This window comes from Camelus ferus, chromosome 20 (assembly GCF_009834535.1).
Source record: "Camelus ferus isolate YT-003-E chromosome 20, BCGSAC_Cfer_1.0, whole genome shotgun sequence".
Lineage (NCBI taxonomy): Eukaryota > Metazoa > Chordata > Mammalia > Artiodactyla > Camelidae > Camelus > Camelus ferus.
This window is the reverse complement of record NC_045715.1, coordinates 6,453,671-6,467,323: the sequence shown is the minus strand read 5'-3', so window position 1 is coordinate 6,467,323 and position 13,653 is coordinate 6,453,671. Positions and strand designations below refer to the sequence as shown.

Genomic DNA, 13,653 nt, shown 5'->3' with positions numbered 1-13,653 from the left:
GGATGTGGTTTTTATTTCCGTTATTTCACACTTACCATCTATAAAATCAAAATAATACTTTCTTACTGGTAGAGCTTTTTTAATGAAGCAATAATTATTGATAAATGCATTGTAACTCCTGGGGTAAAGGTTTTACATGCGTGCAAAGGGGTATTATTCTAAGAGAGTTAAGACATGGGCGATTTTTGGCATATGGGTGGAGTAGATGGGGTGATTGATAAGAAAGCAGCTGAACAAACACCACTGAATTAAGAAATAGGGAGTTAAAACTGGCATTGTGGAAAGTTGGTAGAGAGTTCACCTCACTGATTCTTCTGAAAGAACGGCCGTAGTATTGTTAGAAAACAGACATAAAAGAGTTGTCTTGCATATTAATTTTGCAGTTGGCAAAAATCAATCAATTTCAGTAGCTTCAAAGATAGCCATGACAAAAACAAAACCAAAAAACAGATTGCCTTCACTATTGAGTCCATTTACATCACATAATTCATTTACTTATTCTTTCAACAAATATATATTCAGTGCCTCTTATGAGCCAAACCCTTTTCCCTTTCCTTCTGAGGCTTACATTTGTGTGCAGCAAGACAGACATAAACAAGGAAATATATGGCACATAGGTTTGGTTGTAACACATAGTAAGTGTTACTCTGAAAACAAGGCATAGGGTGGAGATACTATTTCACAATTGGGGGCCAGGAAAGACTCCACAGATAGGGTGACCTTTGAGTAGACTCTTGAAGGAAGGGAGGTGTCTTGAGTCCAGTAGGTGGCTGGGGCAGGAAGACCCATGCAAGTGTCATCGCGGAAACTCATGTGGGACCATCCTCGATGTGTGTAAGTTCCCTCTTGCTGCTACCGGTTCTCTCTCCTAGATTTTCAGCCAATTTACACAACTCAACTTAGTTTGGGGGGTAAATTTGGTTAGCAAATAAAGAAATTATAATTCATATAATATTGTTCATTTCAGTTGACACAAAAATATTTGGGCAACTAAATTTGGGGGTAATTTAGCCTCAAAATAGGGTAAAACACACACACATACATAAACAGAACAACCCTTCCCCCCATCTTCTGTTTGCCTTACACTTTGGCGTTTTTCTATCATTAGAGAAAATTAAAGCAAAAGATGAGCTAAGAACAGAGTACTAGTCACCAGCATGGTGGTGGCCATGCTTTGAGATTAATAATTCCCTCACAGAGGAAGCGCCTTCTGCTTCAATGCCTTTCACATCAAAGCAGAGGTAGAATAATAATTTTATTTTTTTAAAGGTACAAGTTAGCTTTATGTTAGCAGACATTTGAAGCTCATTCTACCAGTGATTTAGTGGCTTACTGGCTTTAATGGATTTGAGTAAACTTTAGCCAGGACTATGCACTGTATTGCAAATCCACTATCTGTAAAGGAAAAAATTGTAGTCAGATTTCTTTCCTTCTGATAAGTGGCTTAAAATTAGTTGTCTGAACTAAGTCAGTCCAATTATTTTTCTTCATTTATGTCACACCAGGAACTAAAATATTAGAGCAAATAGATAAATAACCTCCAAATGCATGCTTTTTTTTTTTTTCTTTCCTTTCTGGAAATCAGAAGAAAAAGAGACTCTTTAAAATTTGAAGATCTGCGCATATTGTGCAATTCTCCGGCCTTGATTTATGTGTGTTACACGATCTCACTTTAAAATTAAAGAATTTTTTCCCTGTGTCTACAGAGAGTGGAGTATGTAAGTGGAAAATATTGCTGGCCAACTTATTATGACCCCTTTGCCTTTAAACAGTGGGTTCACTGCCTGTAGCATTTGTCTCCGAGAGCAGTGGGCGGCAAAAGCAAAGAGGTTTTGTTTCTTTCCTTAACTTTTCTCCTTTCTGTCATTCTTTGATTCCCTCTCCATTCCTAGTCTCAGATTTGTAGCGGAGTGTTTTCACCTCTGTGGTCCACTCTCCACGTTGGTAGCCAGTGCTTTCCAGGCCTGGTGACAAGGTAGGGAGTGGCAGAGGGTGCTCTATGGTGACACTCTGAAACACATTTCTAGCTTGTCCGTATATAGTTGCATTGCTAATATTACTAACATTTGCACACACGTCCCCAAGCAAAGCCCTTGCGAACACTGCTAAGACCTGTGACTTTCTACTTACATGAAACCACCTGCATCTTTTTCTTGCATTTATTTCTATTCCCAGGAGCTTTGCAAAAGATCATAACCAGAAGTCATGTTCTTTGCGGTTTCCTAGTGTGTTTCTTAAGAGTTTTGCAGTAGTGAGATGGAAAATACATATTTCTGGTAACAGATGCAAGACGTAATATTTTGGGGTTACCAAAATTAGCAACGTTCACCATAACAAAACTTACTCTATAATGTGTATACAAACACACATGGCTATACATGCTTTCCCCAAACTGCATTATTTCTCTCTAAATTAAGCACCAGGAACTTTGTTTAGAAGTATGGCTTTTTGGCAACGTGACATAGTTTATTATCTTTCTCCAAATTGGTTCAAATTTACTTAAGTGCTCGTTCTAGCTCCTAACAGTTGTGTTAAAGAAAGAAGCATTAAGGTATAATCATTTTACTCACCTAATTTATTTCTAGGTAATCTTCTATTAATTTTTGGCTCTTTTATTTTGAAGCAACACACAAAATGAAGAAATGTGCCAAACTGCTGATATCCACAGTCTGCATAGAAATAGAAATATCTAGGGGAAAACTGAAAACATGATCAAATACCTAGATGCTTCCAAAACCTCTGATGTCTTCCAAGGTTTTTGTATTTAAGTCAAGGTGACAGGTGAGATTCTCGTGTGGACCAGCTATGTCTTTGTCCAAAAAGTGGAAACTATGACTAGATTAAGGGAAAGGATCCATTTTGACCATTTGGAAAACCAGCTCCTGCTGGGCCTTTTCATCTTGGGAACAGGAGCTACCTTTCTTCTTTTTTAACTAGACGCAAATCTTTGACATTCTGAAGTTTCTAATATACACTGGAATAGATGGTATTATAGAACTACAGAATCTTTGTCATACATTTGCATGTATTAGTTCTAAAGGCATCGCTTTCCACGACAAAACACAGCATTCCTGAATAAGGTGCGCATCTTACCGAGAGACCCAGTTTTTAAAGGACACGTTCTCTCCTGAAGAACTGGTGAACAAAATCACGATCGTCAAGGCACAACTTACTCGGAGTTCTCAGCTTCCAACACACGGGAGACCAACTGGGTCACCCAGAATGACCTAATTTCCTGACCCCGGTTCCCTCTCGCTGACTTTCCACACTGGCAAATAAAGTGCAAATTCGAGTGAGGAAAGAAAAGAAATCCACCCAAGAGCTGCTAAAAATCCATCTGTGCAGTAAAGCTGTGTACCGCTGTGTAATTACAACAACGTAAACAAAGCCACTGTAAGGACATTCACATCAGACCTAATTTCATGCCGAACTATTATAATGCAATTAACAGCCTCAGAGTCCTGTTTTAATTAAGCTCCGTTGTGAAATATGCAGCATTTGAACCTGTTCCGGCCTGTTCCATCTACCATTGAATGACGCCCTTAACTTGTTTTTCTGCTGAGAGCTGACTTTCGTTTAAGGCCCCCTGTTTGCGGGTCTGGCGTGCTGTGGCTTCTTCGACGCTTTTGTGCTTCCAGATCCAGGCCAGCTTTAGCTCCTCAGACGTGCCTTCTATGTAGTCTCTTGACTCACTTGTCTCAAAAGATTTGTTAAGTCACCCTGGACTCTCACGGAAATGAAGGGACAGAGTTGATTGGTTCCATGACAGAGATTTCAGATGACAGGGGCGTTGACTTGTGGAGCTGACTTCGGGCTCTGCAGGGCACAGTGACTGGCTTCTGGCCTGTCGTTCTGCAGAAATACTGCACGATCTCTAACCTGCCATGGATCCTGGTTAGTCTGCCAAGTAATTTAACCATTTCTTACTGCAAAATGGAAAACAAAGGCATCTCTAGAAAAATCACTTTCTGCGTCTTTCTTTTTGTCTCTCACCTACTTCAGGCGAGAACGTCCAGGCTGTCTGGTATTTGCCTTAACAAATCTTTCCCTTCCTCTCTTTGAAATGCCTCCCTGGCCTGAAATAAAACGAAATGGGAAATATTACATGTGAACATGCAGCTTGGTGATCAAACAATCAGGCCGGTTTGCTGAGGAGCCTGTTACGCAACAACTCGTTTTAAAGAAATAGAGTTAAAAGTCAGGAGGACAGGGTTGAAGAGAATCATGCCCACCCACCCACTTAGATTATTCAGAGATGAGCCCAAGGACTTAAGAAAAATCAAGTGGTGATTTCTCCATCACACCTCTTCTCTGCGGCCATCCCGCGATCAGCCTCTCTTCAGGTTTAGCTCCTGTTATAAAACATCCATGTTCTGCTTTTTTTTTTTCTTTCTTTCTTTTTTACCTTGCCCTACTTTCTTAACCCTAGGGAGGATTTTAAGAAGGTTTCAAAGCTAAGCATCCCCAATTGCTTCAGGCTGTCTTTGGTTGTAAGTCAGAATATAAAGCAATTACCCGGAGGGTAGGATGTGTTCACGGCCAATGGGACAATGTTCACTCTATCAGCAGGTAACTGAAAATACTCTCTTCAGGGTGAACATCTGGTTCAGATTCTTAACCATTTCTAGTGAGGTTTTATGGGTCAATCTCCCTTTTTCTTTTCCAAAAGGTGTGTACTCATAAAGCAAAAATAATAGGCTTTAACTTGATCCACATGCCTTGGGGATAGGTGTTTGACTCCCTTATCTTGAGGACTGCTAGCTGGAAATTCTGGAAGTGGCCACAATGGCTTTAGTATTAGAACTTCAACGGTCCAAAAAAAAAAAGGGGTGGGGGGACGGGGAGAAAAACATACTTCAGTGTCTTTTCTAATTAATCTTCAATTCAGAGAAGCATGAGAACATTTCATAGGATATTAATAGAACTAAATGATTGTCATCATTTGGTTGCTGCCTCTATTTTGTTTTTCCACAACAAATTACCCTGTACCCCCTTTTGAGTCAAGAAGGATGTCTGCAAAGTTCCCACTCAGACTGGATCTTCTCAAAGATTCTTCCATTTGAGCACTTCTGTGGAGGGAAAATTCAACATCCAGAATCATGTTCAGACAGCCCCGTTCTGCAGCCCCACACTGACGCACAATCATAGTGGGGTACTAGGTGATCATTTTACCACGTGGTGGCATCAAAAGTATGTCGGCTTTAGAGTCAGACCAGCGTGGGTTCAAGTATCAGAGCTTCCTGATTGCTGTTGGGGTCCCAGGAGGTTACTATGATATTTATGCCTCTTTTCCCCACCTATTTGAGATCCATGTTCCCATCGTTGCTACCACTGTTTTGACATAGTTTAATAAATTTCTTCTTTAGAAATATTCAATGAAGAATCGATTATTGTCCCACCCCCAACCTGTCCTGCCTCTTGCTATGATCCTATTGCAGTGGCATCACTGGCCAGTGGTGACTTGTGCTCGCTGTCAACCTAGGAGGTGTCTCTGTCACTCAAAGGTCGCATCTGGCTAGCAACCAAACTAATGATTCCACCTCAGAAAAAGAAACCATCAACCTGTCGCTAATCCAGTTGCCACTGCCCACATGCAGGGTCCCAGCATCAGCTTTTGGTGGGATGAGCTCCAGTCTCTCAGCCTTCTGGTCTACCCTTTACTCTGCCTTCAGCTCTGTTACTCTAAAATATGTCAAGTGAAGCCTGTCTTCCACTCAGAAATCTCCAGCAGCTTCTCCCCTTTGTCAATAACATTAAACATATCTTAGTAGTGTATCTAGCATCTTCTCAGAACCAAATGATGTTTCCAGCTTCACATCCTGGTCCTCACCCCTCTACTGTAATCAAGTTCCCTGGACCAAGGACTGGCCCTGCATGCATTTTGGACCTCGGTGCTGGACAAGTATCGCTCCTTTGCCAGAAACACCTGTGGCCCTTTTCATACCCACTGAAACCCCACTAAGGTTCTGAGATTCAGATCAAACCCCACCTCCTTGGTAAGGTTCCTTCTGTGAATTCATCACAATCAATCAAACTTGTTCTAAGTTAAATGTACACCAGTCTCTTACTATAAATTCCTGGTAGATTGTTAGTTCCTGAAGCTTGTTTATATTTTCTCAAAAACCTCACATAGAACAGATCCTCAGTAAACTTCTGTTTTTAATTGTATTCAACCTTAATCTTTTCTCTCATTCAGGCTATTTCAAGACATTTATCACCTCTTTACCTGTTCTTCCAGATTTTAATCTTACCTTTTTATTTTCAAAGAGAAAAAATCACTAGCTAGAATCTTGGGGGTTTATTGTTAATTATAGACTTGAATTAAATAATCACTGGCCAGAACTTTCTTTCATATTATTAAATCTTTTCATATTCTTGAAGATTGAAAGTACTTGTAAATCATCTTGGAAGGAGTTAATTTTGGAGAACGTGTTTGATAGGGGCTTTCTGCAACAACAGATATATGTTTTCTGCCTTAGAAAGAGCCAGTGCAGAAGGAAGTCAGTTGAATACTTTCCTCTCATTACCTCAGAAACGACTGAAGTCTGTGAATATGGAAACGGAAAATTTCAGTAAATGACAGCTTAGCAGTTGCAGGAAAAGAAAACCAATCTGTCTGGAGACCAGAGGGTTCATCAGCCTCAATTTTAAAGCGATATGGTCTTATCTTCATTGCAAATATTTCAGACTAGCAATTGAACACTGTCTTTTGAGCTCATTGCTAGTTCAGTGAACGTGACTGAAGGCCCGAGCAGGTGCACTGTAGAGAAATCCCACCAGAAAATCAAGTCCAGTAAGTACAAAAGTTGGGATTGCCACGAAGGAAAAAATCGTAGGTACCTACATAAGGTACGCAAAAATCCTGCCCTGGGCACTTCAGTAAAACGCATCTTTAATTTTATCTTGTCCACTGTTCTGGTGATGCCAGAGACTTAGCACACTGCAAATAAGCAACAAAGAGCACACATTTATTTTGGATGGATGGAGAAAGTGTAAACACCCATTCATAAAACCATGAGTAAGCATTTTCTTTTTTTTTTTTAATCACCACTGTCATTGTCACAGCCTGCTTGATCTTCCTACTTCGGGTTAATATGAGAGCCAATTACAGCTTCAGCTGTGTAGAATTAACTTTCCGGAGCACACACCGGGGATTTGTCCTTCTTCACTATTTAGATATATGTCATAAAAGTATGCACGGAATGGAGCGCAGGCGCTGCAGATGGCAGAGACTTTCAGATTTATTGTAAAATCATTTAAAATTGGTTATGCTCTTGCCAGAAGTTAATTAATTTTTTCTCTTCTTTTCTGGGGCTGGGGGGTTGCGGGGGGGGTCTCCGTGTCTCACTAGGTGGCAGTGTATGATTATATCTGGAAAAGCCATGGCGTGCAGGCCAGCATCTCCAGCTGTGACCTCCAACAGCCGGACGAAATTCCTGTGTCTGCACTTGGTCCCGGAGGTATCACTTCTCATGTAGCCGTGTACACCGTTTATCCCAGTGGGTTCCAAGAGCTGTACCGCCACTTTCTTAGACTCCCTAGCGGTGCCATTGTCGAGGTGAGTATGTATGGAAATATTTTAATGCAAATGCTGTGTGTGTCGTAGTGCATGAATGTACGTGGGTGTGTTTATACTTGATTTCAAAGGCTTCAAAACTACTTTGCAAACATATTGTAACTGATGCTTCTAACACCCTAGAAGACTTGGAGATATAGTGTTTTCCTACTGAAACAAAGGTATCACGTAAGAAAAAAAAATGTTTCTGTGTGTAGCTATTAGGAGAGAGACAGGAAACAAATCACGTAAGATAATTTAGGATTTTTACCTGCGTAACTTTGACTTAGTGAATATTTGTAAACATCAGCAGGTTGATGAAGAAGAGATCTGAGTCTACAGACACCTTGGTGCCTCAGGAAAGCGCATGGCCCTTGGCTTAAGTGATCTCACAAACAATGAATGAGATGGTGGAATTTCCTATTTTCCCCATGAGATAAATCTGAAAATAATAAAGAAAACTTCTATCCTGAAATCTTTAAAAACTTTTTAGGGTAGCATTTGGCAAAGATCTTAAAGTTGTGTTTCCTCCTAAAAACTCAAAGTCTTTAGGTGAGCTGAGTTTGTTCAAAAAACCAAACAAAACAAAGAAACAAAACAAAACACCCTCTTACATTGCTTCATATTCTCAGAATCCTAGCTTCACGACACGCTGAAACCCGAGGTTCCCATTAGTCTCAGCAGGGCTGCTGCGTTGTGAGGTCTGGAGGAGTCATTCCCCACTATTTGGTGGGAATGAAGGGCGGGGGAGAAGGAGGATTCAGATTTACATCCCATTCGCTTCCCTGGTCTTGCTGGCATAAAACTCACTTAGCAGTGGCACAATACTAGTTGTTAAGAATTTGCAGAATGAAGAATCTTTCTGTTCCCATCGCACATGCCCTATGGATTTTAGCTATCGTTGTTTCTGTTATGAAGTTGATGAAAGCGTGTCCTCGTACAAATCCATTTGAATCTAACCCTGAAGGAATTTCTAGTTGTTTAGAGTGCAATCTTGGGGGGCAGGTGCTTCCCCTTTTTAACAATACAAGGGTTTGGTACGTGAGTGGCTCACAGAGGCACTCTACTCAGAGAAGCAGAGATGGGCTAGACAAGGGTCCTCATCATTCCATGTCCCCCGCCCCTAGTGAGGCATGACGTCAGAGGGGACTGTGTCTACCATAGACAGTACATTGCAGCAAAGCACAGGCAGGGTTAGGACTGTAGCTGATGCAATTCTTTGGGGGTTTGCGTCACCATTGGCACTCCTGCGTATGATCTGTTTCAGACTTCTGAAACATTTGCTTCAGAAATCTCCTTGTGGAACAAAACTGCCACGGCTTAATTTTTTTTTTTTTTAATTTGCACAAGCATGTGCTTAAATATGCATCCACACCATGCACTGAGAAAACTGGAGAAGCAAGGCTGTCAGAGGTGTCTGTCTTTCTGCTGCAAAGCATCTTGTAGCTTGTAGTCCTTGGGTCCCACTGGGAAGCCCAGGTATAAGGTGGCCTGTTCTTATAAGCAGAGCAATCATCTGGGCCCTTTAATCCACTCCCTCCTGCACTTGCTCTGGGACCTTGGTTTAGTCATTTCCCACTTCTCTGCCGACTACATCCTTGTCTGTAAAACTGGGTTATGAAAACTTACTCCTCCTGCCTCATGGGGATTTGGGACAGATTAATGCGGTAACATCGGCAACGAGTTTTAGTTCTTTTTTAAAAAGGCGTGATAAACATTACAAAGTTCTATGGATCATGTGCAGTTAAATCCATTCAACATTTAAACCTTTTTTTCCAAGTCCTAGTAGTAAGATTATGCTAAAAAGAAAATAACTTTTGGAAGGACTGAGAGGTGGGGCGGTAGGTGTCACCGCCCCACCTGGCTCTGGCGGCCTGTGCTTGTCCACACCGCTGGAGTGTATGATGGTGGAAGTGTGCCTGGCACGTCCCCCACTGGGAGGCTAATACCGAACCAGCCTGCAAATCCTAACCAGCTAACTAGTCCCAGCAAAGGCACAGGATCCCCCTCCCTCTGGAGTCCGAGTCAAAACTCTACCCACTTATTTCTTTGTGCTTGATGTTACCTGCGTTCACTTCTCCGAAAGCCGTGACATCCTTTTTGAAGGGACTGATCCTCTTCGCACCTTCTCTAACTCTCCTCAGGAGGGCTAGAGTTTATTCTTTAGCCTTTCTAAACTTGTTTCCGGTATTAAACTGTGTCTCCCAGAGGCCAGGAACCATAAAAATCACACCAGTCCCAGTGCACACTGAAGATGAGGCAGGTTTTCTTTCAGCCACTCGCCTGGCTATTCAACCACCTTCCTCCTTTCCTCTCTTTCTCCTGACCCCTAACAGGCCCAGCCGGGTCTGTTACTGGCTTTTTGAGCTACTAGAACATGAACTTGGAATGGACTGGAGACTGGTCTTTTGCAACTTCAGGGAGAAATGAAATTCACATATTGTCTTTCCCAAAGAACTATGTATTGTAAAGACATTTCCAACAACAGGTTATACTTTCTGGATGAAAGAAACATCTATTGAACTTTCAAAATTATAGTTTGTAAGTAGTCACCTATGTGGACTCAAGTTCAGGTCTGCCTTTGACTTTCCTGTCTCTGTCCTTGGCGCGTGGCTACTGCTCAGTGGGCTCTCTCACATTGCACTGAATTTCTGGGTGGCAGGTTATGCTGCTTGACGGGTAGCTGTGCACCACTGAGATCTTTTCCATTAACACCCACATGATGTGAATCGAGGGAACTTACACGGAGGAAAGAAGTTGGATCCGTTTAGAGATGCCTGTAAGATTTACGCCACATTTCGGTGGAATATTCTGCTAGGGGAAGAAACAGGTAACTGCCTCTGGGCCTAATTTATTTACAGATTAGATATGGCAATAAACACGAAACAGTGATGGATGAAACTCTGCTTTACCGTTATAACTGGAGCTGTATTCTCAGAGGTTTTATGGTAATTTTTTTTTTTTTTGCATTCTTTTTTTTATTGACGGATAGTCAGTTACAGTGTGTCAGTTTCTGGTGTAGAGCATCATGTTTCAGTCATACATATATATACATATATTTCTTTTCATGTTCTTTTTCATTATAGGTCACTACATGATACTGAATATAGCTCCCTAGACAGTAGAAACTTGTTGTTCATCTATTTTATGTATAGAAGTTAGTATCTGCAGAGGTTTTATGGCCGTTTGTAAATAGGGTGTCAAGTATGCCTAAGTTCCTTCTGCATTTAACACAGCTTTAACTTGTGACAGGAGTGATTTCTAAGTCTCTCCTAATTCTGATATGAAATATAGGTCACGTATTAACCTTTTCTTTTTTTTTTTTCTCAATAAAACCTTAGCAATTTGAATTTGAAATAAGTTATCTTCATATTTTAAATATTTTTTGGTGAAAATTCATGGTTTTGGAACAGAATGACTTCTGCACTATAAAGAGGTCACAACTCACCAGGCTGAAATAGGAGTGATGCCACAAACGATCTTTCTTGTGGATTTACGTTCACCATTTTTTTCCAACCAGGCCTCGGACCCCGGATGACACACACAAAGCTCTTACAGCGTTCTACGCATTTTGCTTTAAAAGCATAAAATCCCCTCCACGCTTGTCCGAGACGGCCCCTGGTCTTTCAGGAGATGAGGGGCTCTCCTGAATTCTGTTTTTACCAGCCCTCTGAGGCTGGGCGATTTGATTTCGCTGAGCCCCCGCAGAGGAGCGCTCTGCCTCTGTTCCGTAGCTTGAGTCTTTCTGTAGGTACGAAGTTATTCTAAAGTTTGCAGGGCTACAAAACCTAGAAACCCAGGCAAGACTAGCGCAGATTCATCAAGTCACAAATAAGCTTTCCGATCCCAGGGTAACCACCGCAATTAAGTCAGTCCTCGGAGCATTAGCGGGGGTGGAATGGGAAAAGGGGTTTTTTTTTTTGTCATTAGAGGCGGTGTCACCTGGTGGTCTGAGCAGGGAAGAGGGAGTCAGGAACTCAGCGATCTAACAGAGGCGCCGTGAGGCCCTGCCGCGTGGCTTCGGGCGAATCTCCCAGCCTCTGGGGGACGGGCTCACCTACTTTGAATCTCCCATCTGAAGAGCTCCTTACCCAGGGCCAGGAGATGCACAGCAGGAAGCCGGATTCCTTGTCTGCAAAATGAGAATATTAATACTTGCCTAAATAACACATTAACCAATTAGTGGTTGTTAAATGTTCTGCTGATGGAAAGCAGCAGGAGGAGGAAGGCGCAAACAAACCCGGAGCCGCAGTGCTACGGTTAGACGGGTTCACCCAGGTCGGCCTTCTCTCCTGCTCGGGGGACTGAGTGACCGCCCGTCAGCGCGCAGAGCAGGTGGCGGGGGGCCGGGCCTCACTTGCGGTATTGTCCTCCGCGAGGAGGCCGCGAAGGAACCCGACTTCGTCTTGCAAGGCTGCGCGGGGCTCTGACTACATGCAGGGGGAGGAGTCGTACTTTGTCCTTGAATCAGTGACTTGAGCCGCAGAACATAATTCAAATAACTGAGAGTTTTCAGGTTTAACTCTTCTATTTTAGTTTCTTTCAGAAAAGACTACCTTACTGTAAAATTCCCATATCCATCTGATACAATGACACATTTGCTGTGTGTGTGTGTGTGTGTGTGTGTGTGTGAGAGAGAGAGAGAGAGAGAGAGAGAGAGAGAGAGACAGAAATGTGGAAGAGAAGTCAAAGGGGAAATACTGAACAATGGGAGTCTCCAGAAATTATTCATTAAACATATAAATTGTTGGAAAATTCCTCCATCCAATTTTTCCTTTTGTTGAGTCATTGGCCATGGGAAGGGCAAAGCCATCCTTGTGTTTCTCATTGTGCATAGTTTTAGGCTGGCCTACAGAAATATTAGAATTAATTCATTTATGCAAATAGAAGAAAGTCAGCTTTTCATTTCCCAAGTTTAGAACACTTTCCGTTTTGTGCACAACACCTGCGTGAGAAGCCGCAGTCGGTCAGTCCTTGGGGCCTCTTTGCTTAGGTGACAATATTGAAACTATACATGAAAATGAAGTAGAGTAGCAACAGTTATTTTTTGCATGAGACTTTGCATAAAGTATTGCCCAAAATGTCAAGTCCAGGGTTGTCTTTTATTTCTGCTACATCTATTGATTTTTTTAAAAATTGGTTCCTAATACTGTTTTGCCTTTTCTTTTTCCTAAAACTGATTGGCTATTGCCATAAACCGAAGAGGGACATCATTCTGTTACATCTAAAACCTAGACCTCATTTTAAGCCACAGATTATAAAAAACCAGAATGCAGGAGCAAAGGAGAATTCAATGATCTGACATGTTTGAATGTAATGTCACTTATAAAACATTCTCCTGTCATACTACCATGAAAAGTCTTAAAATGATACATTTAGTAATCATTTAGGTATATATTAAATATAGACAGGCATTTATCTCTCTTTTAAAATTACTTGACAAAATTATTATTCCCACAGGTATGTGTCAAAATAGTGATTTTATTTGTCTGTAATAATTAGGTCAGTGCGACTTGCTACGACATGGTTTGCTTTTCACAAAACTAAGCTAGATGGTTCTTACCTCAGGCTTAATTTATTATTTATATATTTAATGGGTAACTTGTAAGAGGGAAAAATAGCACATTTTTTAAAAATCAGCACACTTTTAAAATAAATACAACAGATTGCAGATGTATTTTCAGAAAACGTAGCTATTTACTTCCAGAAAGCTATTTTATTATTTGACCTATTTTTAAAGGTCAAAAATGTAACTGTGAATTAATTTTTAGTAAAACTATGTTTGGTTTCTTTAGAAAATCCTTAGAAAATCATGAAGAAATATTTTTGTTCTATTTTATATATATTAAGATGTGATTTTAAAAAACACTTTAGAGATACAGGTCTTTTCTAAAATAACTTCTCTCATTCAGTCTTACAAAATATTACATTTCCCCCTACTTCATTTGTACACATAATTTGAGACAGTCATTGATTGACAGCTCCAGTTTTTTACCGACTGCATATTTGTTATTGGTGTCTATAAAAAGAATAATCAGATACATATTTTTGAAAATACTCAGAAAATAATTTTCAGCACTTTAGATTTCCTTTGCCTC

The 13,653-nt window shown here is 41.0% G+C and overlaps 1 protein-coding gene and 1 long non-coding RNA gene across 6 annotated transcripts in view; one reads left to right on the top strand and one right to left on the bottom strand.

The window, feature by feature from the left end:
• OFCC1 (orofacial cleft 1 candidate 1) overlaps positions 1-13,653 on the top strand; it is a 247,041-nt gene that overhangs the window by 225,069 nt on the left and 8,319 nt on the right. The window contains exon 19 of the mRNA XM_032462476.1: positions 7,352-7,558. Within this exon, the coding sequence (XP_032318367.1) occupies positions 7,352-7,558 (207 nt within the window). The remainder of the gene's footprint in view (positions 1-7,351; positions 7,559-13,653) is intronic.
• LOC106729155 overlaps positions 5,836-13,653 on the bottom strand; it is a 52,746-nt gene continuing 44,928 nt past the window's right edge. For 4 of the 5 annotated variants that reach the window (XR_004313406.1, XR_004313405.1, XR_001365495.2 and 1 more), the window contains exon 7: positions 10,804-11,687. This is a non-coding gene — a long non-coding RNA (uncharacterized LOC106729155). Of the gene's footprint in view, positions 6,941-10,803; positions 11,688-13,653 lie in introns of those variants that run through there. The other variant, XR_004313407.1, reaches the window with a different exon arrangement.